This window comes from Xenopus tropicalis, chromosome 1 (assembly GCF_000004195.4).
Source record: "Xenopus tropicalis strain Nigerian chromosome 1, UCB_Xtro_10.0, whole genome shotgun sequence".
Taxonomy (NCBI): Eukaryota; Metazoa; Chordata; class Amphibia; order Anura; family Pipidae; genus Xenopus; species Xenopus tropicalis.
The window spans coordinates 139,316,123-139,344,052 of NC_030677.2; the positions used below are offsets into that span (position 1 = coordinate 139,316,123).

General features: G+C 41.1%; 1 protein-coding gene across 5 annotated transcripts in view; it reads right to left on the reverse strand.

Annotated features, from left to right (window-relative positions):
• The window catches only part of rec8 (REC8 meiotic recombination protein), a 28,570-nt gene extending 757 nt beyond the window's left edge, over nucleotides 1–27,813 (reverse strand). Inside the window, exons 1-19 of one of the 5 annotated variants that reach the window (XM_031901935.1) lie at nucleotides 27,434–27,813; nucleotides 25,840–26,058; nucleotides 24,682–24,750; nucleotides 13,079–13,221; nucleotides 12,765–12,840; nucleotides 12,452–12,569; nucleotides 10,873–10,966; nucleotides 9,751–9,824; nucleotides 6,769–6,898; nucleotides 5,837–5,933; nucleotides 5,245–5,327; nucleotides 4,845–4,921; nucleotides 4,164–4,313; nucleotides 3,810–3,867; nucleotides 2,729–2,841; nucleotides 2,280–2,328; nucleotides 1,533–1,599; nucleotides 791–898; nucleotides 343–446 (exon numbers count right to left, since the gene is read on the reverse strand). In XM_031901935.1, the coding sequence (XP_031757795.1) occupies nucleotides 343–446; nucleotides 791–898; nucleotides 1,533–1,599; nucleotides 2,280–2,328; nucleotides 2,729–2,841; nucleotides 3,810–3,867; nucleotides 4,164–4,313; nucleotides 4,845–4,921; nucleotides 5,245–5,327; nucleotides 5,837–5,933; nucleotides 6,769–6,898; nucleotides 9,751–9,824; nucleotides 10,873–10,966; nucleotides 12,452–12,569; nucleotides 12,765–12,840; nucleotides 13,079–13,221; nucleotides 24,682–24,750; nucleotides 25,840–25,895 (1,666 nt within the window). In that variant the 5' untranslated portion in view covers nucleotides 25,896–26,058; nucleotides 27,434–27,813. 5 annotated transcript variants of the gene reach the window in all.
• Nucleotides 27,814–27,930: the final 117 nt, after the last annotated feature.

The window sequence follows — 27,930 nt, forward strand, 5'->3', positions numbered from 1 at the left end:
TGCCTCAGAACAACAATATGATCACTTGGAAGGCCTGTTTAGACCCATATGGGAGCTCAGATCAGATATCAATAAAGGAGGCCATGACTTTATCCCATTACCCAGGCCAATAGGCTGCTACGTCTGAGAATAGTGGGTGAGAGCTGTATGGTGACTTGTGATATTTGCCATCTGAGACAATTAACAAGAAATGTATATGAAGAGTTTGGTACACTTGACTTTAAGAGAAACTTGGGGATTACAGAGACATTATTCTGTAAGCCCCAGGACTTGGACCATTCCTATTGGAGAGAACTGAAGAAATAAATAACAAAACATTGTAGCAGCTGCATGCATACTTACCGAGACTGCTATAGAAGAGTCGGGAGGCTGCAATGCGAGAGAGTGTGTGAGGAGCATGAGTGAGAAACTCTGTTTGGCCAAGGTAGTCAATCTGAGTACGCAGCCTTCTGTGGAGAGAGAGGACAGAGAGAGAACACTGAGGCATTGAGAGACGTGTACTTAGGGAGACTTGATTTTGTTTTTTGATTTGAGTCTTTTTGTGCTTACAAAACTCTAATTGGAGTTACAAGTTTCAAGCTTACAAGTTTCTATAGAAGATAATTGGAGTTGCCATTGGCAAAGTCTAGCCATAGTCTCAAACCAAGTTTTTAAAGCTCATAAACTTGAAAATAAATAAGTGAGCATTCGATATGCGAAAAACAAAGTTGAATTTGCAAACTTGAAAACTGATAAATAAGCCCATTAGTCTGACTTGGGAAAGAGTTCAGTGTAAGGAAACAAGAGTCACCTTTGTACATCATCCAGGGAAAAGTCTCCTGTCTCTGGAAGTTCAACCATAAGTTCTGGCATCTCTGAGACCATAGGGAGAAATCTCTCCTCCTGCACCGACAGGGCCCTGCAACACATAGGAGCGAGGTAAGATCTGGATCACATACGCAAAGAGCAAGAACAAAGAAAGGCAAAACACTAAATAAAGCCAATTAGTTGTTTTTTTTTTTCTTGCTCCTGCTCCCATGCTTCCCTTGTGCTCTTCTACTCAGCAATGTGTCAGTTTCTCTGCAGGTGGGCCTGAAATAAATTCTGCTCTTTTACCTTTAAGTTGAAGTATAGTATGTTATAGAATGTCCCAGGTATACACAATTTCACCAGGAAATCCCAAACATTTGCCAAGTGTTCCATGAAACCATTCAAATCTGACTCTGAAGCATCACTGTGCAACATTTACAGTCCAAATCCTCATACTTTGATGTAAATTGGATCAGGGAGCAAGAATCTGGACAGTCGTTTTTTGGAATGATTCTTTGTGGAAAATACATTTTTAAATAAGAAATACTTGGTAACGTGTTAGGGAGAAGAAGGAGGGACCTGTGCTTTACTGAAAGCTTCTATTAGTTTAGGTGTCAGATACTGTCACCTCAAACCATTTTTCCATTTTGGTTAATTGCAGATTTGCAGATGTACTATTCACTCTAGCAAATAAAATAATTTGTGAAAATGGCTGAGAACTTATTTCTATCACTCTCACTCACCTTCTCTCCTCAGGGGTTAGCAAAATAGGACGAGAACGCTCTTCTTCAGACACTTCCAGGGAGATTTCTGGTAAATGAGCATAAGTGCATGTAAGAGACATCCAAGGAATAATGTATAGTGCCAGTGTTCTCATCCAGCAGCTCGAATTTTAGTACTTACTAAAAACTTATCACAGTGATCTGTCAGACTGTCAAAATGCACCAGAGGTAACACATTCTGTTCTGAATCTCAATCAGTAAGAATTAAAACAATGCAAGTTGATGAGTGGAATATAAATGTAGCTAACTTTTTCTTCTGTGCTATGGGTAAGTTGTTGCTTAGCATTGTTACTGTTCTGTTAGGAATACTCATAGTAAATAACAAATTTAGTAAATCTCCCTGTCATCTAAACATGGGCAAAATCTAGCTAAGTGATAGAACTAAGAGGTTTACAACACCCCTCCGAGTGAAATACTGCTGCAGCTCTGTATTGTGTGGGATTTTTTAGGGACATATTTATCAAAGGGTTTATGTGAGAATTCACCATTTAATACACATGATCCTACATATCCCACAAAATCTCAGAACAGAGAATGTCGAAATTGGTGAGCTCTGTTTCACTTACTGATAATATGCCCCAAAGTGTCACACATTGGTTGTGGTGAAACTAATGTAGTAAAAGGCTACAGGAAATAATTTTACAGAAACCATACTGTGATAAGGTGATAAACGGTAGAAACGGGCAGCTTAAAGATGGACATACGCACCTGAGGACATTATGAGACTACCACTAGGCTCAGCAATGGCACGGAGAGCCTGAAAAACAGAAATGATCATTCAGCAGTTTTTGTTAGTACTCACACCATTATTTCTATCTCCCCTTTAGTCTCTTTGCTAGGTGCTGTATCATGGCACCCATACACCTACAATCTTCCTAAATTAATCAGTATGTGTTCTGTTCTTTCTTTACATTTTACCTCAAGACCATATATCTCTGCTTGGTCTTAGTTCCATAAAATATAGGGTAGGTGATACCTTTTACTGACTAACTTAGTGAGCTTTCGGGACTTCTTTGGTCCCTGCTTCAGGCAAGATCCAAAAGCTTGCTATATCTACTAAGTTAGCCAATAAAAGGTATCACCTGCTCTATTTTTTGGTGTTTCTCTATGGCTAACACAGTATAACACTTTGTTATTATAGTCTTTGTTCCTCTCACCTCCACTTCGCTCATGGTTTCCTCTTCTCTCTCCTTTTCCTCTGCATATGTCAGGGGCTGTAACAGAGCACAGCGGGTCCACAGTTCAGAAAGTTCTGGCGCCATCCAATATTCTAGCAGAAAAAGAAACGTATGAGACTCTTTAATACTAAGTATTACTACAAAGTACAAAGCACATAATGAGCCCTCCATGTTTAGCTATGTGATTCTCTGTCTAAAAGCAAAGATTTGACTTGCAGATTTGTAGTATAGTGAAATATGGCATCTTGATAGGGCAATAGTGGGCTCTAGCTACAACATGCAGTGAGCAATGGGATGGCTGGAATGAATAAATGCACAGTGAAAGCATTTCAGTGAAAAGCATTTACGTGCATGTTGTTTAGGGGGTTAGCCCTTATACTGGACTGCTCTATGGATTATGTATTGGTCAGTTCTCTTTACTCTTTCAGTACTAGTCTGATCCCTTTCATTGAAACACTGATCTCCTATTTGAACAGACAGCTAAACCCAACCCAAATATAATTTTATAAAAATATAATTTTGCCTAATAAATGAACATAATTCGCAATATACATTAATTACAAAACATTTTTTTTTTACTTATTTGTATATATAATTGCTATTAGAAGTAATCTTTGTCTAGTCCTTTTCTATTCTCTGCCCTGGTGGCTCTGGCATTTGAAAAAATATTTTTGGGATTGACATGTCCTTTAATAATTCAGCAATCAGTTACTGTCTTTCAAAAGTGCTGAGCTGAGTTAGCCATGCTTTTTTTTAGCCTTACTACATAGTCCAATGCTAGCCTCCATGTGCAGAGAAGTAACTTGTCCTTCACTAACTGCACAAGCAAAACTTATATCCTGGCCCCCCAGACATAGACACAGGGGAGGACAACTCCATTTTTACAAACCAGTGGCTGCAAGGTGTACTCTGCTGTGCCCAGACAAGTTCTTGGGGCAAATAAACTAAGTGTTATAAACCATGTTATAGATGGATCAATGGCAGAATTATGGAGAAAACAAAGAAATACAGGAAAAAAAGCCAATGTTTAAAAAGGCCAAGGTTAAGAGATTTCTCTCACGGTAGGTTGGAGACTGGAACAAAGAGGCTGGAGTCTTGGGAGGAAGCACAACAGGAACCTGAAACAAAAAATATAACACAGATAGCTCCAAAACAGTGGGTTACTGTGTGGCCCCACGGTCACCCTGTATAGCTTTATTTATGCGGTACATCTGTGGTGTTGCTGGGGTATGATACAAAATCTACATTTGTATGACTAATGTACTGAGTTCCTAGAGGTAGTGTATTCTCAGTTGCAAAATCATTTCCATTGCATTCTGTAGTTCTGCTAGAGTGCATTTGTTTATGAACTGAATGTTCTGCTACCTGGGTCTGAGGCAGCATTGCTATCTAGCACCATGATACAATTGCATACCGCTGCTTGAGTGTATATATCAGGTCTTAGTATCTGCTCCTGTATTTTCTTAGCTGCAATCTTTGTCTCTTTGTCAATGATCAGCCCACCTCTGCGCACAGCATCCCGCTTAACTGAGCGTTCCAAAACAGGCAGCTCCTTAAGCACCAGCTGCAAGAGAAGAGAATTGCTGCCCAATGAGGAAGATGTAAACTATCTTTAATAAAAGCACTATCATGAGAGATGAATAACAAAGAGTAGTGAAAAGAAAAAACCCCTGCAGCACCCAAATAGTTGCACTTAGTGGACCCAAAATATGCATAACAGTTACAGTCTGCCACAAGGGATCCTTAACAAGATATTAGTAAATTCATATGTTACTGGATCCCAGTGCAAAATATTGATGGGCCCCCTAAACTTTTGGGGAGGTGTTTGTTTTGCATAGAAATAACAAAAATAATGCACCGGTCAGCACCACCACTTGGCCCATCTGAGGCACCCCAGCACCTGCCGGGTCTGCATATCGCACCCCTGTCAATGGTACAGTGACCTGCAGTTTCATTGCCACTAGACATTTTAAAAAATTCACTTGTGCCATTGTCTATGGTCATGTGCCATAACTATTTTGGAACAATTTATATTTAAATGCTGCATATGTATTTTCCTCCATTTCATGCAAAACTTGGCAGCAGAAAGACAAACCTGAGGGCTGGCTGGAAGAGAAAAACGCTCACTAGGTGAAACCTCCTCAGGAATCAACCTTTCTGGTGAAGTCAGTTCTAGAAAGTCAAAAGTATTTTGGTCACTTAGACAGGTAATTCAACATTGGAACAAACATGTTTGTTTTGATCACTGCAGGTTGTTCGAACAGTACTTATATGGGGCTACTGTCTGAAAATGTGATGTTCAGAAATTATGTACATATTGATATGTTAAGCTGTAATAGATGCCTCTTTGTAAAGTAATTTGTGTATGCAATGTAGTGTTTAAGAAATGTTTAGTTATATACCAGTGTTTCAGCCCTATTATATTATTTTCATCGTCCATGAGCACAACTAGAATTATTATTCAAAATCCACAGACCAAATGAGAGCCATCTTACCTGGGAAATCAACAACTGGTTCTCCTGTAATTTCATCCAGAATAGTGGCAGCATCAGCTTCTGGGGCAGGTTCTAAAGGGAGACTGGTAACACAATGATATATCAACAATACTGAACTCCAGAAATTGAAAAAGTCTTTGTTGAGTTTGCAGAGACAAATACAACTGCTAAATGAAGATAAAACATAACAGGGACACAGCTATAAATAAAACTCTGCAGTCTCATGCAAGATCAGGCACTGGATCTTTTGAGGACAATGTTTCCTTTAATTCCTTCTTGGCTAGGTGCATAAAAAATCTTTTGCGGATAAGTAACTTAGAGACACTTCACAGTGCATTCTTTTCTCCCATCAATAGTAATGCAACCTACAGTCAAATATATATGCAAAACAAGCTATCCAGAGCACACGTGAATACTACTAAATATTCTATTTTTTTCTTAGCTTTCATGTACAGAACAATCCTTGTCAGTAGTACCTGTTGAAGTGTGGGTTATATTCAAACATGGCATTATGTTAGATCCTGAACAAACCCACAATTATTATCATTGTACATCAGTTATATTATGTGGTTCAAAAACTACATTACATTACCCAAAAGTAGGAGACAGCTCAGCTGTTGGTATCTCTCCTTCTCGCCTACGTGCCTCCTCCAGTGACTCTGAAAGGGAGTTGGTGGGCACCTGAAAAACTATTTGTTGAATAAAGTTTAGAGGTCTAACACTAAAATGTCTAATGCTTGGTAGGTGGTAAATGATGCCACTAGCTTGTGTCTCATCTAACTACTAAAAAATATTATTACCCAGTTATTGAATCAATAAAATGCTGACAAATCTCCTTATAAAGCACATGGCAAAAAGTGAGCAGAATAGAGTTTTCTGCAGCCCAACTACTTAGACTGTACTAGCATTGATCTGGATGTGACCAGTTGTAAACTTCTCTCACTGAAGAAAAGGTTCCACAAAAGGGAAGGTTTTCTAGAAAGACATTGAATTCATACTTTTCATGTTGAAGAACCAAAGGCACAAAGTTTAGCTGAAAAATGTTCTCCACCTAATAGCTACAAAGCCTTGAAGATGCTGCAATCTATTAACAATCTAAGTATAACATTTCAGTGCAGGTGTAGGATGTTCATATAAATAAAATAAATATAAATAAAGGAGATAATATTTCCCTCTCTCTTTTCAGACTCTCTTCTTCCCAATGTACAGCTTCTCTTTCTACTTAGGGTGTTCCTTCTCAATACTAAATTTCCCCATCTGCTCCCTAAATCTTTTTGATTTGTGTAATTTATTTTTTCATATGCCTCATAACTGCTTTCTCTTTGTCCTTCTCTTACAGACCTCATACTTTTAGCTCATCTGATATACTGTAGTTTTTTTAGCTTCCTATTGCAGCTCTCCTTGTTATTCAGTAGAATTAAAATGGAGTCATAGTTTCTATGCAGCCTATATGCATAAGTAGACTTATACCAACTCAAAAAATAACGCTGGTGCCACTACAGTTTAGTGTTAAGTCTACCATACCTTCCCATGTCTCTAATTTACTTATGTCCTCTTTTGGCTTTTTCTTTCTGGGTTCCTCTTCAAGCAAAGGTAGATCAGACATAAGGAACTCTAAATCATGAGCACTGACTTCTGGGAGGTCTCTGATTAGCTGCCGAAACAGAAGATGATAAATGTACAAACAAAGTATAATAAAGACAGATTAATGTCAGTTGTGTGGAAATAAGATATTTTTAATGGTGGGCATACATGTTAAAATTATGATCTTTCCTGCGACCTTTGGTCGTACACTCCACTAACAACTCGCGCTGAATCATCAGATACGCAGGTAGAAACAAAAGAATTTTACTCCTATCTAATTATTCAGCACCAAACATTTGCCGTGCTTCAAAGTTGCCCAATGAAAGTTTTCTGTTCGGCCCAATCAACAATATGGCCTTTGCCAATATTGATCGCTTTATCTTCTGCCATACGGTACTGATAATCATAGGAAACAAAGTTTTTTATGATAAAATTGGTGCGTGTATGGCCATCTTAACTCTAGTGCCTTTAGCAGACATTCAGAAATATTTTTATTAATAGCACAATAAAAATTATTTTTAGATTTGCAGTAGGTCACTTAATTTGAAGCAACCATGCATAACCATAAGGGATGCCTCGTCTGGAAAACTATTTATTAGGAAAACCGTACCCAAGAACATTGTAGGCCTCTAAAAAATAGATTGCATAAAGCAGCCCATATGGGAAACCCTGCATCATTTAAATAAACCATTTACATAATACTTTTTAAGTAGAATGAGCAATAGTCTAATCCTAACTACAACATTTCCATTTTAATTACTAAGGGCCACCCCCCTGTGCTCATATGATTCACAGTGCACACAAACAAAACAAGGGGACACATACAGTTAGGTCCATAAATATTTGGACAGAGACAACTTTTTTTAATCTTGGTTCTGTATATTACCACAATGAATTTTAAATGAAACAACTCAGATGCAGTTGAAGTGCAGACTTTCAGCTTTAATTCAGTGGGGTGAACAAAACAATTGCAAAAAAATGTGAGGCAACTCAAGCATTTTTGTTAACACAATCCCTTCATTTCAAGGGCTCAAAAGTAATTGGACAAATTAAATAACTGGTAATAAAATGTTCATTTCTAATACTTGGTTGAAAACACTTTACTGGCAATGACAGCTGCTGGCTTTTTTAGATGTTCTTTAGCAAAGTTCAATCTAGCCTTTCTATTCTTGAGGCTTATGAGAGGCTTGTACCTTGCAGTGCACCCTCTGTATTTACGTTCATGCAGTCTTCTCTATATGATAGACTTGGATATCGATACGCCTATCCCCTGGAGAGTGTTGTTCACTTGGTTTGCTGTTGTGAAGGGGTTTCTCTTCACCATGGAAATGATTCTATGATCATCCACCATTGTTGTTTTCTGTGGATGTTCAGGTCCAAATATTTATGGACCTTACAGTACATGCTAGCCCCATCAGCCAATTAATGGTCTTTTACTCCCACACTTCTTCCTGTTACAGTTAGAGCTGCATTATTTCCTGTCAGGTTATCTCTGAGAGGGCACACAGACCATCACAAAATGGTGGCTCAAGGGATATCATATACATTATTTGCTGGTTTAGTATGTATTCTTGGGGGGAAAAGTTTTCCCTTAAGCATGTAATTCCATGTCTGTTACAAAGCTGCAAATGCATACTAAATTATTTTTGATACTATAAAGCACCCTTATCTAAACATAGTTAATATGCATGATAAAACAACTGATTTAGAAAGCACTACCTTCTAGCATGCCAATACCAGATACGTATAGTTTTATGGAGTTTATTGACTTGTATAGATCAAAACCCAAGAAGAGTTTGAAAACTGAGCTTTTAATAGCACCACAACAAAAATAAGCACACTTTAGATTGCAAAGTCAAAAACTTCTAAACTATTCCTCCCACAACCTATATTTTGTAAAAGCAGACATCCTAATGTCTTTCTACAAACTACTAAACAATCAAATTTGCAATTTGGCAGACTAGTCTAATCTAAGGGCAAGGGCACATGGGGTGGATTGTCAGCCTGCGTATAAGCACCAACAAACGCAAGACTTGGCTTTTTTGGTGGATATCGGCTATGTTTGCCTGCAACTGGCGAATTTAATGCTTCCGATTACAGGCACAACTACAGGATTTCTTTACGCATGGGGCAAATTATCAGCCTGCACTTATCCACAGGTTGACAATCAGACCCAGATTTGAGGGCAGGCCACAAAGGCCCAGACCTTGGGTGGCAAAAATCTGGGGGCAACATGCTGCCCACTAACCGTATCTGCACTGGGTACTGGAGATTTGAATCTCCAACAAGCGTAAGCGCACAGGGGGGTGGTAAGAGAATGACCCTACACAGGAAGGCTAACTCCTCAGGACAAGACAGCAGCCTATCTACACCTCAAGGAAAAAGGACACTCTTTTGAGGACAGTAACATGCTTATTTTGGACCGAGAGGACAGATGGTTTGAAGGAGGTGTGAAAGAGGCCATTTATGCCAGCCTGGAAAAACCATCCCTGAACAGAGCAGGGGGCCTGCAACACCGCTTGTCATCAACTTACAATGCCACTTTGACATCCTTACCCCAGCAGTTTCACAACAGTTCACACTTCCAGTCATGTACTTTGAAGGATTAACATCTGCATCGATGAGAATCATGGTACCATTGTGACTGTATCATACTTTCTTATAACAGTCAGTTTCTGCCAACACCTAACTGAATAAGTTCAATGGAACCATGATTGGATGTCTGTGACTGTACTACCCTCGGGTTTAAATGCCAGGGAATTCCCTACCAGTCATTTGAACTGAAGAACCCACTTGGATGAGAGGTGAAACGTTTTCTAGGAAAAAACTCAGAAAAGTCCAGTGGTTTTAGACTTAATTCTACTAGATACTGTAGCCCAATTCTTTCTTAAATAAGGGTAATTATTTTTATTGCGGTTTTACCTCAATTGATGGAAAGGTTATAGGTTCCACCTCTCGCAGAGTTATTCTTTCTGGAGATGTCAAATGCTCTCCCCCTAATAGAGAGGTAAGAGGATAAAGTTACAGTGGATGTGATATAAAAAAGGATAAGACCATAAATGAAGAGGTAGCAACTAGCTGGTGGAGAGACTGTGGAAATGAGTGTTAAATGAGACGGTACCACCAGCAGCAAGACAGAATTTTAATATTAAAATCTTAGTATTCTGGAGACAAATCATTTCCTTCTGCACTACCTCTCTCCAAGTAGTGACCCCCACATACATATTTGCCAATATAGTGGGTATTTCTACACTGGATGAGAAATTGCTGAATATTGTACAGGTATTGGACCCCTTATCCAGAAACCCATTTTCCAGAAGGTTCCAAATTACGGAAAGGCCATCTCCCATAGACTCCATTTTAATCAAATAATTCACATTTTTAAAAATGGTTTCCTTTTTCCCTGTAATAACAAAACAGTACCTTGTACTTTATCCCAACAAAGATATAATCAATCCTTATTGGAGCCAAAACAATCCTATTGGGTTTAATTACTGTTTAAAGAAAAACTGTATATTGGAGAGTTGAATAGATTTACATTTTCTTTCATTAGGTAAAATGTAATACTAAGGTAATATTTATCCTGAATAGACTATATATATGGCAAATATGTATGAAAGAAGGAAAACATGTTTAAATATAATTAGGTCAGAAACAACAACAGCAATAACATGTAATAACACAACTAGGAGTGTCTATAAGAGACAGGGGTTAAAGCAGTAGAGCAACAGGTTGGAAACAGCAGAGATGACAGGCTGAAATGAAGAAAATGGTGCCTAGTTAACCAGCCATCCTTTTTCTTTTTTTCATATCTATGCAATTCAATAAAGGTTGGGCTGCATTAGGTGTTTATAATTGTAATAAATCCAAGGCCTTAAATGAACCTACATAAAGGAAAGGTATTTAACCCTAACAGTATTCTTTGATTTTTCAATCCTGAATATAGCTGTATCAGGTGACATTTGATTTTTTCTTTTTACATATGCCACACATTTAATGCACCTGGGCACTATGCTAAGTAATAGATCTTTCCTTGTTTTTGACCTTTACCATCTCCATTCTTTGCTTTCTTAGGCTTTGTTGGTGTTGCCTTTGGCTCTCGTCTCAGTGGGCTTGGGGCCTCCAGAATCTGGCGAATCTAGCAAGAAAAAAAATGCAGAGATGTGAGAGAGAAAAACCATCAGATGGGGCAGGGCCAATATAAGGTGCCAATGGGCCCAGGTCAAAGATCTTATTGGTGAGCTCCCTGTGGCAATCTCAATAAGATCTTTATGACATTTTCTACCCTCAAGCAGGTGAATTAGAATAAAATAAGTAGAACTGGTGTTCAGGTGCACCACCCAGGACCAACAGTCATTGGAGCAGATAAACTATGCAAAATTAATAGTTTAAAGGATATGTAAACCTTAAATAAGTGCAATAAGATTGTAAGCTCTACGGGGCAGGGATCTCCATCCTCTTGTGTCTTTGACTCTTATCTTATTGCAACTCTATCTTGTATTTGTGTTAATTGTAATACTTTGTATTTATTGTAATACTTTGTATTTATCTATTATCTTAATACCCCGTTTGTATTAATGTATTCTACTGTACAGCGTGGTGTACGTAAGTAGCGCTTTATAAATAAAGATATACATACATACATACATGTTTAATTTCACTGACAGTACAGTGGAGGGGAATATGTTCAGAGGGAAAGTAGAGAACTGTTCTGATATTCTTCTGCTGTAAAGCAGACAGCAGTTGCCTTCTGGGTAAAGCAACAACAGTTGTTTTCCTTTGGAGCATATTCTTCTCCACTATACAGTTTTGAACTGACCAGCAGGTGTCACTATTGTTACATTACAGGTTTACATATCTATTAATGAAGGTCCCTTTTAGTGAAAAACTTGCTAAAAGAAAAGTCTGCAGTGAAGCTGGTAATTTAGTTTTTATTAACGGAATACCCAATCATACTTTTTTTTAACAGCTTTTTCTGAAATTTAGGACTTGGGAATGCAGTGGGTTAAGGCAAGCTGTTATTGCTCCCTACTAAAAAGCTACAAGTTATGGTTTAGATATATCAATGTTTCATTAAATAGCATTACCTGCCTGAGATAAAGCCTATTCACATGTGATCAAACTCCTATGTACAGTTTCTCACCCTTCTTTCTTCTCACCCACCCCTTTTTGAGTACACCTTATAAACTCTGTAGCATTGTTGTCTGTACTGAAAGATCTTCAAGCAACAGCTTTGTTGTCATCTTTATTTCCATATACTTATATCTACATAGCTAAATAGGACAGTTACACCATTTTACGCTTTTATGCACTCCTTCCCATAGTCATAAACTTACAAAAATAAGCATGCACCAGTCGTTAGTTAATATAACTTAATATAACTTTATTTAAAAAAAAACACAACAAAATAACATATCAAAAATAATAATAACATATCAATAATCAGTTCAGCAACAAAACAATTATTCATTATAATTGTAGGAAAAATATGCAATCGTTTTTAAACTGCTTGGGACATTGTTCTTTAAGGTGAAAATCCAGTATGCTTTTTGCAGATTTGGGGGCATATTACTAACAGATACAAGGCCACAAACAGGTTTTTATGGATGTTTTCTTTTATTACCTGTGGGATAAACAATGGGTCAGGTAGCTGAGGAGGAACTCCCATCATCCCAAAGAAAGGATCTGGCGCATCCTCCAGCATTTCCATAAGGGACAGAGCATCAGGGAGAAGGGCATGTCTGTAAAAGAATGCATTTTAAAAATAGTTATTTAGGGGAAAACTGCTTCCGATATGCATGCAGTGCAGTAGCAGTCATGCTGTTTAGTGACAATCATGCCACAGATACACAGATACAATAAGTGCAAGCTTACAATTGTAATACAATTTTCCCACTTTCTACCTACATACTAACTGCAGTATTTCTAACACTCACTGTTCAGGCTGGAGTATGTCTATCCTCATCTGTTTCTCAGCTTTGTAAATGCGATCCAGAGTATTTTTCATTTCCTCTAAAATGAGTTTTGGAAAAAATTAAGTTAACATTTTGCAGAGTCACTAGGGGATTATTAATTAGAGAAGTCAAGAAATACATTATGGATAGCTGGATTATGTGTCATTACATTTTGATAGATTTGTACCTGTCAGGATATATACTGACGTCACATAGTGGGGAATGTATCTCAAAGAATGAATAGACCATTCGCCATCACTCTGCTTATCAGAAAATAGTGCTTCCTGTTATTTTACCTATAAGTAGATCACACTGGCGGTGATAAACGCGCACCACTCCATAACTGAGTTGTGCTGACAGGTACAGAGAAAACCGAGGTACAGGTAAGCCAACCTGTGGAGGTGGAACTTGAAGGAGAAGGTATTCCATAATCTGTTGACTGGTAGATAAAAGAAAAAGAATAGTGAGACTCAAATTATAATAAAAGTACATGGGGGCCAAGCTTGGGATTTTAATAATGTCACATCAATGGCACATGAACTACAGCAAATTATGAAAGCTTTTATACAACATTTTAGCTTATTGTATGCAAAGAAGTGTTTCAATTTGCAAAGTGTAAAGAAAACTCTTACACTGCACACAATTTAGTTATTTTTATAACTGAGGAAGAAGAGGTTAGGTCCATCATGGTCTAATATTGTTAGTGGCTCTAATCTCTCTCTCTGCTTTGCTACCTAATTCAAATGGATATAAATGATAGAAGTGTTCATAGTTTATGTATTCTGCAGTTGATCTTGAAAAGTGCGAGATTATTTAAAGGAAAAATGTGGAATAAAAAACAAAACAGAAGGCAAGTGTAAAGGAAGAAAAATAATAACATTGTACTAATTTGTAATGCTTTACAATGGCAGACTTGTTTATAATAACCTCAAAACCAACCCCAGCAATAATGAGTTAATTTACCACCCGACCCAGGACTCACAAAACCCAAAGTGGATCAACCAGGTAAAGAGAAAAATTACTTAAATGTCAGGGATGGGTGGAAGAGTTACATTTTACTAGATACCCAGACAGGATACCTGCAAACGGCCTGCCTGGTACCCAAGCCACTGCAGGTCTCTAATGCAGAGTTTTTAACATGTAGCATCTACTTTCACAGCTAGTTTAAATGCACACATATATACACATTTATATACATAACAACAGACAGTTCTTCATTAGCATGCAAGTACAGTTTATTATGTAAAGCTCTAGGCTCTGTGACAATTCAGGAGCATACACCAAAATAAACCAAAACAAAACCCTTGCCTCCTTTGGGCTCTACTGAAAACATAGGGTACTCCCCTTTCTAGTACCGGTCCCCTACTGGCATTGACAGCATTTTTGTATAGCGAAATACAGGAAAATGCAGTTGTTGGTTATTCTACAGCCTGCACTAGCTTTGATACATCTTATTATTCCTGAGTTTTCTTAAAATAGTTTTCAAAACAAAAAATACAATAAAAAGGAAAAATATAACAAAACAAAGCGAAACCTAACCGGGAATACTGTCATTACTTTAGCATGTACTGTCTGCACAGGAAAAAGTTAGTGTGTTATTCTTCTATATACCATCCATGGGGTACAAACTTTGCTACTGTTTATAGTTTTGTTTACCCATACACTGGCTTGTAAGTTTCTTTAAGATGAGAACGATATCCGATCTAACTTTGACTAATTGTACATCCAGAACAGTAGCAAAGTTTTCCATGATCTTGCTATAATTTATTTTGGAGCAGAAAATGTCACCATTTTCCAAAATTATTTATTACTTCCAGAAATGTATTTAAGAGCCTCTGCCAGGTCCTTTTTCAAAGATAGTTCAGTAAGGTGGGTAATTAAAGCATATATGCATACCCAAACTCTGAAATATACAGGCTGACCGCAGTTTCTGAAGAAGAGAGGTGAAAAGGACAGATACCACTTTGCTAGTTTTCCTGGGACTAAATAACATAGATGGAGCACTTTCTCTGACATTTCTTGTATACAGACATTTACAGAACAACGCAAAAATCCCTAAAAATGTCCGTCTAAGTTTTATCATCAAAACATAAATGGAGATCCCCGTTTGGACAAACCCCAAGTCATTTATAGGGATCAAATGGGTTATGTGGTCATACATGATTAAAATTTCCCTTCTCTAGGAAAGTATTTGAAGGCACATGAGCTCATATGAAGTGGAACGTGGAAAAGTTTTTTCATTTTTTCATGTCATAGTGACCTAATGTAACGTATTTGATGGAATCCATGCCTCATGTTGAGGGATATCATACTGATCGTGCAATTGTTCTAAAGAGTTTAGAAAGTAGCCAGATTAGTAAGGGAATATATTGTAGTCAAATTATTTTGCTTCCACCACTGAAAAGTCCCTCTAGCTTTCTTGGGGGGGGAGTCAGGGTTAAATAGAAAACTAGCAGCAGGTTATTTGGGGAGAGGATAATTTAAAGGTGGTGTTGGAGCTATTCATTTCATTCATATTTATGGCCCTTGTATTTCTAATTGGGGGTGGGGTCTAGAGGCTCAAGATGGCCTATAAGTTTTAAAGTGTGGACCGTGTCAATTATGTGCTTTGGTGGGGCCCCATGCTCCCTGGCACATATAATTGTAGAGCAGTGTTATTGTACTGCTTGGTAGTAATAAAGGGACATTTTATACCAGATTTTGCCACAAAAAAAAGGAGATTTATGTACTTACGGTTAAATCCTTTTCTCTCCAGTCGTAAGGGGGACACAGGGACCGTGGGTAAAGGGCCCCTCCCATCAGGAGGCAGGACACTGAAGAAACAGAGATGTGGACCCTCCTCTCCCTTTATCCCCTCTCAACCCGGAAGGGATTCAGTTTGTAACAAAGATTAACTCATAACCGAACTACAACTCTCAACAAGACTGAGGATAACTAGAACAAGAGTTCAGGGGGGGAAGCCCTGTGTCCCCCTTACGACTGGAGAGAAAAGGATTTAACCGTAAGTACATAAATCTCCTTTTCTCCCACGTCTAGGGGGACACAGGGACCGTGGGGACGTACCAAAGCCACCCCACAGTAGGGAGGGCAGAACTCTGACCATTTAGGAAATTACTGCCTGGAGTACCTTCCTACCGAAGGTAGCTTCCGCCGACAGGTATGTGTTGAATCGGTAAAATTTTGTAAAAGTGTGGAGAGAGGACCAAGTGGCCGCTCTGCAAACTTGTTCAGGCGATGCGAAGTTCCTGTGTGCCCATGAAGTTCCCAGAGATCTGGTAGAGTGTGCTCTGATCTTGATTGGAGGCACCTTCTTCTTCGCCAGGTAAGATCTTCTTATTGTCTCCTTTATCCAGCGTGCAATGGTGGTTTTCGTGGCTGGAAGACCTTTTCTAGCTCCCGACGGGATAACGAATAGGGAGTCTGTCTTCCTGAAGGTTCGGGTGCGAGAAGTGTAAGTCTTAAGCGCTCTGACCACGTCCAGTTGATGCAGTCTGGTCTCCTTGTCATTCTTAGGTCTATTGCAGAATGAGGGTAGCACGATCTCCGTATTTATATGGAAGTTGGATACCACCTTGGGCAGGAAGCCAGGTGTTGTTCTAAGTACTGCCCTATCCTCATGGAAAACTAGGAAGGGTTCTGAGCAGGATAGTGCCCCCAGTTCTGATACTCTTCTGGCAGAAGATATTGCGACTAGAAAAACGGTTTTCCATGTGAGTGTCTCTATTCCCACCTCCGACAGAGGTTCGAAGGGACTGTCGAGGAGGGCGTTTAGGACCAGGTTTAAGTCCCATGGAGGAATGGGGTGTCGGAAAGTGGGGGAGATGCGGGCAACGCCCTGAAGAAACGTGCAAACGTCCTCTGAGAGGGCTATGCGTTCCTGGAAGAGAATGGACAAGGCCGAGATCTGAGTCTTTAGGGAACCCAGTTTGAGACCCTTTTGAAGTCCTAATTGGAGGAATTGTAGAATCTGAGGTATTCTTAATTCCGTGAAGGAGAGCTCTTCGTCCTCGCACCAGCGTCGATAGCACTCCCACACCCTGTGGTAGATCTTTGACGTCACCGGCTTTCGGGCCTTGATCATGGTCATGATTACCTCCTCTGAAAATCCCTTCTGTCTCAACACTGCCGCCTCAAGAGCCATCCCGTTAAGGTGAAGAGCTGAGGTTTGTGATGAAAAACTGGACCCTGGGCCAGAAGCTGTGGAAACACTGGGAGAGATATTGGAGGTTCTAATGAGAGTTCTAGAAGACTTGAGTACCAGGATCTCCTGGGCCACCGTGGTGCAACGAGAATCACTGTGACCGGTTCTCTGGCTATCTTCCGTAATACGCGAGGTAGCATTGGGAGAGGGGGAAACGCGTATGCCAGTCGAAATCTCCACGGTAGGGTCATGGCGTCCACCCCCTCGGCCAGGGGGTCGCGGTACCTTGCATAGAATCTGGGGACTCTCCGATTGTGCCTGGAGGCCATGAGGTCTATTTCCGGCATCCCCCATCTCCGTGTCAGGCACAGAAATGCATCCTGGTGTAGTTGCCACTCTCCCGGGTCCAGATGGTGCCTGCTGAGAAAATCGGCCTCTACGTTGCTCACTCCGGGAATGTGAATTGCCGAAAGTAGAGTGGCGGTCCTTTCTGCCCACTCTAGGATGAAGGACACTTCCTGATTCGCCCTGTTGCTTCTTGTGCCCCCCTGTCGATTTATATATGCCACTGTTGTGGCGTTGTCTGATTGGATTCGAACCGCTTGGTTTCTCAGAAAGCGTTCCCATGACTGGAGGGCTAGCAGTATGGCTCGTAGTTCCAATATGTTTATTGGTAGAAGTGCCTCCTCCTGTGTCCAAAGTCCCTGTGCGGCTTTTCCTTGAAAGGTTGCTCCCCATCCGGTGAGGCTGGCGTCTGTAGTTACTATTAGCCACACTGGTTCCAGAAATGTCTTTCCTTGTGTTAGCCGTTCCGGTGTTAGCCACCAGCTGAGCGACCTCAGGGTGTCCTCTGGTAGTGTTATTCTCTGATGAAGTGATGTCCTGTTCCAGAGTTTCAACACCGCCGTCTGAAGGGGCCGAAGACGGAACTGGGCGAATGAGACTGCCTCCATGGTGGAGACCATCAGCCCCAGGACTCTCATGCACATCTGGATTGTTGGACGTGCTGTGGCTCTGAGTATTCTGGTCGATCTCTGGATCTTGAGCTGTTTGTCTCTTGGGAGAAATACTTTCTGTATGTCCGTCTGGAACTGTAGACCCAGAAATATCATGTTCTGGCTGGGGGATAAGGACGACTTGTCCAAGTTGATGGACCATCCGAACATCCGGAGGCTCTGGATTGTCAGCTGCACATTGTGCTCGGCCAATGTCTTGGACCTCGCCTTGATTAGTAGGTCGTCCAAGTAAGGCATTATGAATACACCTCGGACACGAAGGAAGGCTGCCATGGATGCCATGATCTTCGTGAATATTCGGGGGGCCGAAGATAGACCGAAGGGTAGTGCGATAAATTGAAAGTGTTGATTCCGAAAGGCGAACCGGAGGTATTGTTGGTGTGGTTGAAAAATTGGAACGTGCAGGTATGCGTCCCGAATGTCCAAGGAGGCCAGAAAGTCTCCTGGTTCCAGGGCTCGAATGATGGTGCGGACTGACTCCATTTTGAATTTGTGGTAGACTATCCATCTGTTCAGGAGCTTTAAGTCCAGAATAGGGCGGAAGGAGCCATCTTTCTTGGGGACTATAAACAGGTTTGAATAGAATCCCCGGAACCTCTGGTTTTGGGGTACCGGTACAATTACCCCGGTCTTGTGCAGCTTTTCTATTATGGAGAGGAAGGCTTGCTGTTTGGGTGCCTGATGTGGTACCCTGGACATGAAGAAATGTGCTGGAGGGGTTTCGTGAAATTCCAGTCGATATCCGGTTGCGACGGTCTGAACTACCCATGCATCTTCCACGTGCAGTCTCCAGACATCCGCGAAGAACCGAAGGCGTCCCCCTATGGAACCCGCTTCTGGGGTCTCCCGAGTGTAGTCAGGAGTGGGTGGTCTTGTCGACTGGTGACTTGGATTGAGGCTTGCGGGACTGCCAGGGGGACTTTCCCTTGTTGGGGAAGCGCCCCTTGAATGATGACTGGTGAGTCGTGGTCGGGTTGCTCTTGTTGTTGCGAAAGCTTTGGCTGCGAAAGGAGTGACTCCTTCTTGTATTGAAGGCTGATTTGGGTTTGGTTTGAGGCAGCAGGGTACTCTTGCCCCCCGTGGCCTGTGAAATAATCTTGTCAAGTTCCTCTCCGAATAGTTTGGAGCCCTGGAAGGGTATGGCAACCAGGGATTTTTTAGAGCTCAAGTCAGCGGACCAAAGTTTCAGCCACAGGGCCCTGCGGGCTGCAACTGAGAGGGCAGATGCCCTGGCTAGGACTCTAGCTGCGTCCAGGGAAGCGTCGGCTAGGAACTGGTTGGCTTCTTGAATGTAGGCCGCTAGCTGAATCATTTGTTCCCTGGATCCCCCCTCCTGAGCAGTCTGTAGGAGAGAGGTGGACCATGTCTCGACTGCGCGGCTCACCCAGGCGGATGCTAGGACAGGCCGTAGGGCTGATCCCACGGAAAGGAAGTTTGCTTTGAGCAGGCCCTCCATCTTTTTGTCGGTAGGGTCCTTAAATGCCGAGGCATCTGGCACTGGAAGGGCGGTAGCCTTGGAAAGGCGTGATACTGGAGCGTCAACCACTGGCGGAGTGCTCCATTTCTCGACGGCCTCCTTGGGAAAGGGATATTGCCGGTTGAAATGTTTTGAGGTCTGGAATTTCTTGTCTGGTGTCTTCCATTCCTCTGAGATCAAGGCCTGCATTTGATCATGAGCTGGAAAGACCGCAGAGGTCTTGTGTTGTCTCTTAAATAGTGATGCCGATTTCGTCTTGGTGGTCTCTTCCTCTTGAATCTGCAGGGTCTCTAGTACTGCTCTGATTAGGCTGTCTATGTTGGAGGCTGCGCTGACGGTATTGTCCTCTTCGTCTGAGTTGGGTGTGGAAGAAGATGAAAATATTTCTCCTTCACTCGCCTCCTCCTCATCAGATGAAGGAATAGATAGTGAGTCCCTGGTGGTTAATGCTGGACGACTGGGCATCCTCTTACGCTTCTTGCTAGTGTTAGGAGAAGAAGCTAGTTTGGTTAGCATTTTGTCAATGGACAATGTGAGTTGCGGTATGCATTGCAAGCTGGCCAGGGACTGTGACAGTGTGGCTGCCCAACCTGGTATATCAGAGGAGCCCTGAGGGTCAGTGGCCCTTGTGGGGGAGGGTGCCTTGGGTGCCCCTTCTGGGGCTGCCACAGAGCATGGAGCAGTGGTGTCAGATGATAGGGACAGAGCTGGGCTGCAAGTTGAACAGAGCGGTTCAGTTTGGCCCTCTCTGAATTTGGTGAGACATTTTGAGCAGGCAAAAAAGGACACCGCATGGTTAGGGTGTCTGCCCCCCCTAGAAAAAAGGTCCCCCCTACCGTCAGTCATGCTGATTGCCTGGAGAAGCACCGCAGAAGTGCTGGGTATAAGGAGAGAGTAGAAGGGTGCCCGCTCTCTTTGTCCCCCGGATGGGCCCCCTGAGCTGTTGGATCACGGCCGCGTTGTGAGGAGCGGAAGAAGGGAGCCGCCAGTGGCGCGAGGTGAGCGGCGCGAAGAGAGTGGCGCGAAACACAGGCGCGCACAGTGACGTCATGACTGCGCCGCCGGCTGAGTCGCGTGGCCGGCCGGAGCGCAGAAGGCAGGACGGAGTCACCGTGGAGGGTTGTGGTTGCTCGGGGTCCCGGGGTAAGAGTGCGGGCGCCGGCAGGCAGGTAGGGGGGTTTCTAGGGGGCGAGGCGCTCATCTTACCTCTTGATGTGGGGAGCGCCGCTGCGGAGCATTTGTCTCCCTTACCTGTGCCCTGACAGGACACGGGTTGATATTCCCGCGGGGGGGGCTAGCTCTCAGTGAGCAGGCTGAGCTGACACGGCTTTGCCCCGGTTGTTAGTGCTAACCACTAACCGATGGATTCCTTTGATGGGCCTACCTAGAGGCCACTCCTAACCTCCTGAGGCAGGACACTGAAAAAACTGAATCCCTTCCGGGTTGAGAGGGGATAAAGGGAGAGGAGGAGGAGGGTCCACATCTCTGTTTCTTCAGTGTCCTGCCTCCTGATGGGAGGGGCCCTTTACCCACGGTCCCTGTGTCCCCCTAGACGTGGGAGAAATGCCCACAGACTCCAATGGCCGTAAAAAAAGTTGCAGTGAAATGGAAAAAGTTGCAGTGGAAAAGGCCCATGACCTAAATGCGTTTTTCAAATGTTTGCAGTTTTGTGAATTTTTCAGCAAAATTGGACAAATTCACTCATCATTCTGGCCTGGACTGGCAATCTGTACATTCTGACAAATGCCAGAGTGGCTAATGAAAGATGCCATAGACAGGCTGGTTGGCTGTTTGAGCCTCTGTTTACTTGAAATGCCAGGGCCTATTTTGAATCTCAGACCTGTCATCACTACAAGTGCTTGCATACCTTGCCAAGAGTCAGAAGCAACCTTTATCAGCTACTGTACTTGCAGCCCACACATTTTGTTTTGTCAAAGCAAAAGGTAAAATATCATACCTGAACAGAAAACATTACAGTATTTATCTTCAAAATAGAACACCTGGACAGGTGTTGTGCCTACATTTTTGGGTGAAAGATTGCAGGTATGATAGGAGTACTGTATACCCAATTAACTGCAATCACTTGAATGCTTGTTTCTCTATAAACCAGGGTCGGACTGGGGGGTGCAGGGCCCACCGGGGCTCCCGCCCCAGGGGCCCTGCAGGTGCCCCAGCCGAGCGCGTATAAATTGAACGTGTCGGGGAGGAACAGTCAGTAGGGGGAGCGCCGGCAAAGGTCGGACTGGGCCGCTGGGGCCCACTAGGGCCAGGGCCCACCGGGATTTTTCCCGGTGTCCCGGCGGCCCAGTCCGACCCTGCTATAAACTTACCAGAATCTATATATTCCAAGTGAAAAGTACTATTTACAGTCTCTGAAAATGGACTTGGTGGATACCCAACTGGGCATCTTCCCCTTGATCAGTTCCTTGGAGAGTGGAGTGGAAGAAGCAATGGCAGATGTAAGAATCCAGAGAGTCGGGCAGTGACTTGTCATAATACATAGCTCTATGGCTCTATGGCTCTGCAACCCACCTCTCTGTTTCAATCTCTCTTCTTCCAAAATATTATAGAAACCCATACCAGTTCCCTATCAGAGACCTGTTATAACTGTTAATGAGCTGGGATGTATTAATTTGTTCCAAACTCCCAAAACATGTGGTCCTCGCCTCCACAGTTTGAAAACCTGGATTTCACATGTGCCAAGCTAGTAGGGGAAGCATTTACCTTCCTCTTCCCCATCAGGCCTGGACTGGTAATTGGTAGATTATGGCAAATTCCAGATAGGCTGCTGTAAGACAGTCACTATTTTTTAAGCTGGTAGTGGCAGACTGACGGCAGACAAGAGACTGGGACACAAAATTGCAGTTAAAAGCAGTTTTCTCACTGCACTTTATTATCAGTTTAGCTTTTACAGAACAATATAATAAAATACAGTTATTTTTTTCCCAAAGCATACCTCCCAACATTTGAAAAATATAAAGATGGACAAGAAGAAATGCCACGTGTACAGCAGTGAATTTTTTTGACCACACCCATTTTTGCAACCACACCATCTAAATACCACCTACCACTAAATTTGGCAGGTTATTTAAAGTTTGATCACATTTTTGGGGGTTTTGGGGTCTTGTTTTATGTGTTACATAAGACAGTTTTACTAATGAAGGTGAAATTGTCCTTTAAGCTGCGAGTCTTGGTTCCCCAAGAGACCTGTTTAGCTTATTAGTTACAACTGCAGGAGTAGCTTGTTGACTTTTCTGTGCTCTCTGCCAAAAGCTACTTTTTTAATTAAGTTTGAGAAACATTGTATTTTTTTCAGAGTTCAGTGCAGGAGATCAAAGGTAAATGAGGGACTTTTCAGAAAGAATCTGGGACTGTTGGCTCAGCTGTCAAAATCGGGACTGTTCCGCGGACAGTAGGGAGGTATGCCAAAGTGTGTGGGTGAATAGATAAAGGACCTTCAGTCAGTGTCTAAATGGGTTATTTCCACTCAAAAACAATCAAGGTATACCTTCACAGCTTCACATTCACTACATGCCACATCAGCTCTCCTGAGAAACATATACTCTCTCCCTCAAATGTTATCTATGCCAGGATAAAATTGATGTTATTAAACAGAAATTGCCTTATAAATAATAAAAAAAATAGCTTGCTATTAGGTTATCCCGTGTTCTATTTCATATCAATGGTCCAGTATTGAGTACCAGAGAATAATTATTTATTAAAATCATTAATCACAATAACAGGGTTTCATCAAATACAATGGCATAAATACTTGGATGAGAGAGGGTGTGTTTGCTCCACGGCCCCCCAGGAGGTTCAGCAGTTCAATGGTGTTGTGCCAAGGAGGATGGGGGTAGAAGAAGTAGGGGACTTCTGTGCAAATCTTGCATCAGAGTCTACAGGACACTAGTTATATAACTGGGCAAATTACATGATGTGTCTATTTGCTTTCTTGTGTTTCATATTGAAGTACACTATTGATATATTTTGGGCAGACTCTAAATGCAAGGCTGGTTGCAGGACTACAGCTTCAAATTGTAAGAGAAGAGTATAGACAGGTACATTTACCAGTAAGTCTAGGTAATCCCTGGCAAAGCATTTCAGTGCCCTTTCTCTTGTTCCTTTAACTTGCCATTTTACTTACCCATGCAAAGCCAGTGTGAAGAAATAAGCTTACCCTATTTTAATCTGCCATATGAGTACATTAACATTTCAGGGGATATTGTGGGGGTGGGTTAACACCCTCCTTTTAGAGTGATGTGTCACCCACTATCAAAAATACTGATGCAGTAATAGTAACTAGAGGGTAACATCCTCCATTATTTCATACTGGATCTTTTTGCTGTTTTATGATACTGGTTGTTGTTTGCCCAATGTCTGGAACCAGCACCACATATATTACCCAACAAAGCTGGAGGTGAAATTGAGCAACCTTGATTGGACTGAAGATTTTAAAACAATCATCTAGATAGATGATAGATCAATTTTTTTTGTTTACAATACCTCAAAATATGGGTTGATGAACAGTAGCTTGCAGCAGCAGTAATCCCAAAATGTTTTAAAATGTAAGATAATACATTCCTAATATACTATGGGCTAGAGTACTGATAAGGGAGAAATAAAGGGAATCATTAATATATGTAGCACATGTTGCAATGGGATACAGGTGAAATGATTGTTTATCACAAAGGCAAGGTAACTGAAATTATGATCACTAAAGCAGAGACATGTCTGTGCTGTACATACATGCATAATAGGAGTCATTTTCCATTGCCAAAGGTGCAACTGTGCCAATGTATGGCGCACCAATAGCAATAGTCAGTGCAGACCTTGCTTTGCACCTAGCCCCAGATTAAAAATCCAGCACAAGGTACAGATTACAGCACTGTGATACTGTTAGAATATACTGTTAGAATAAAGCCCTGTATTTATCATTTGTAATAAGGAACCAGTGAATACAGGACATCTTAACTCCTTGTCCCCTAAGTGTTCCCGCCTGCATACAGAGTGAAGCAAAATGCTTTGCATTCTGTTTTAGGAGCACCACAATAGGCTTTGCTTTATGGTGCAAGAGGTGAGGTATCACGCAAAGTTTAAACATAACAGGGAGTTTGGCACCCATGTTTTATTTTATTTTTCATAAATGAGTCCAAATGAATGCAACAGAGAGGCAGTAAACCAAAACATGTTGGGGCAGGGAATTACTGAGAGAAATTAGGAATAAAAACACTTTAAACAGGTAGAAATGTGTGTGCATTTACATACCACGTGTTGATGACATTCACTTTTAAGTATTCTCGTTTCAAAATTTTAGTGCCTTTGGTAGCAGCCAACCTGTGAAATACACATAACCTTCAAAATTATTAGAAAAGCCTTTGCCTGATACATACAAGTTATGCCCAGGTCAGCATTATATGTTGTCAAGATGCTGCCAATTTGGCATGGGCAGTACTAATATCAACACACAACAATAATTTCACATATTTCTGATGCTTCTAAACAGATAAGATCCTAAAATACTCTCTTACCTCAACTGTTTAAATGTGGACTTTTACATTAAAAGCTTTATTACATTAAAAGCAGTCACAATTTTTCAAGTTATGCTAAGAAATCCACTGGTTTTCCACACAATACATTGTTATTAGGTGGCTTTGTGTGTTTAGCAAAATGAACTTTGAGATAATGTGATGCTACAATAAATTATTCCCTGAATTACAGCAATTGCTGGCTATTAATTATATGTTAAACTACAAATAACCCTTGTTGCTTGTCTTGTCACTGAGCTATGTATTATCTTTTTATTTTAACCAAAAAGAGATGAACCCAAGTGCTTTCCATGAAGATATTTACAACCACCAGAAGTTGTTTGCAATGTACCATTTCAATATACCCCTTCTAGTTTAAGGAAACATTATGAAGTGCTATTCAAGTGTTACTGAAAGATACTTGGTTTTAGATGTAGACACCAACAAATAATTCAGTGTTTTACCTAAAAAATTGATCTTTAAGTGTCTGTATAAAAACAACCAGTAAGGTAACTTCAAAACCCTTTATCTATAATACATATTTATGTCTAAACACCTTGTCAATAACAAAGAAAAAACACAGTGGCTACCAAACAGCCAATCACAGTCCTTATTTGTCCCCCAAACGAACTTTATTCATGCTTGTGTGGCTCACTAACACTTTTAACAACTGAGTGTGGCTCACTGGTAAAATGGTTTGGGATCCCTGACGTACGTCTAACCCAGCAGTACCCAGAATGTACATAAAAGGAGAGATCTTAGCATGTTTACTGCTGTTGAATCTGCTGTTGAATTATGTAGTGCTATATATTTACATTAATAAGTATTAATTTGGCTGTGTTATGCTTTCTGTCCTCAGTGCATAGACTTTGACTCTTTCATTTGCAAATGTACTTACCATATAGTGGCAAAGCATCCTGTGTGGCGCTGCAACACGTTTGGATAATAAAACATGTCAACAAAATGCTGCTGCTATTTTTGCACCCTTCTTAATTTTTCTTCTACTCGTTTTCTCCACCAACTCTTCAGATGTTTGTGTCCCCTGGAAAGTTGTCACTTTTTCCTTTTTTCATGCCAGTTATCCACTGATATCCTTTCTCGCTCAATTGCCTAATCTCTACACAATTAATACAAAATGTAAAATATTTGCTGCTCATTAGAACCCAACAGTTACCTGTTACATACATGACTACTACATTACCTTCCTTACTACATCCATTTTACGGAGGTTAAAAAAAAGATACATTTTCCTAAAGTCACCAGATAAAATGATACTTAATTCAAAAATGGGTTCCTCTAAAAAGTATCATTTTCTCTGGCAACTTTACTTACACGTTGTAATACTTTTCCAATCAAAAATGTGCTGAAGTTTCTAGTGGAAAAATGCTCACACAAACTTCTGATCGTACCAATTGAAGCCATAGGAGAAATAAACAATGGTAATGAGCTTCTCTGCAAGTGGAGAAAGGCTATGTGCCATTACCCCAGTTTTCTAAGCAGTCTGCTAATTTTTTTCTAATACCAAGTGCATAACCGTATATTTATATGCAATGAATTTTATATCCCACTTAGCCGCCCAGATCACTAGGTTGTCAAGATCCACCATATATAGTTTCATGCATGGTATGTGTTTTTTAAATTGAACTATGTTACTGTGAGTTATGAACATGTGTCAAGCACAAAAAAAAATCCAGCATGTTGCATGTAAAAAAATGCAATTACATTTGCATCTGCCTACATCTCAAATGCAGAAAAGGTCCATTGTGTGGGAACCCTCAGTTCTGTTAAAGGTCAATATACACTGTGTGCCATAGAATAAGACAAGACTATGTATAATAATATAACCCATCATGATATACAGTGGCAAGTTTAGTGGTGTAAGGCCCAATTCTAAATGGCCTAATGCCTGCAGATTTTCTGCTGTTCACAAACTATAACTCCCACATCCTCCAGTATGTAAAGCTAGGCTGGGTGATGTTACTTGCAGCAAATGATATATTGCTAAATTTCCTAAATCTAGAGATTATCTGAACTGTCTCTAAGACCAACAGCTGCATGTTACTGGCATGAGCAGAAGTGCCACCGCATGTACCAGTGAATGGGGCGCAAGTGAGAACATGAATCTATAGTGCATTGTGCATAGCAGGATCACACAAGTGCGATTAAAAAAGGATTTGACTCGATTTGACTATATAGTGATTTCATATGCAGTTTACAATGCCTCATTAGTAAATATGTCTATCGATCTAAATACCTCAGTATTTTTTTAAACTGAGATAATCAAGCAAAAAGTGAAACAAAACATAAAATACAAATTCACCTCAACGGAGGAACCTAAAAAGTTAGGTAAATTAAGGAATAGATATTGTTCACACATTTTGTGGTTAGCTTCTATAATGAAACTAGTCACAAAATGTGTGATTATCTATTTAGCTCCAAGAGCGCACATAACTGCGCCATTTACTTGATAAAATATAGCGGTGTTTTCTCACCTTTATTTTTCCCACAGCGCTGCTCTCGGATCGCGTTCCCATTTATTGAGTACATGCAATTTAGATTTCGCCCCTTCACTTGTCATAACAAGCAGTATTTTCATGGCACCAATGGTACATAAGAACGTCATTAGCGGCGGGGTTTAGCCGGTCACTCACCGCCACTTGCAGCCCAGATCTTCGGACGAATCATCTGTTAATGTACGAGTGACGTGTAGAAGCATTGCCCACTAGTAAAGCAGTTGCCAGGTCCCTAGAGCTGACAGAAGTGCTAAACTTTTCCCGCGCTTTGCTGGCGATGTACAGCATATCACTAGTATGAGCTATCGAAGGCTGCTTGCTTATCAGAATGTCAGTGCTCATTTTTTCAGCATACGTCTTAATAATATCAGTCAACTAGTTGTGAACGTTTTGACTTTGGTCCCTAACTGAACTGGGGCTGCCAGGTAGAATAAAGTTTACAGAGCCTGCCAATTTGCTGTTTAGATACTGCTGAA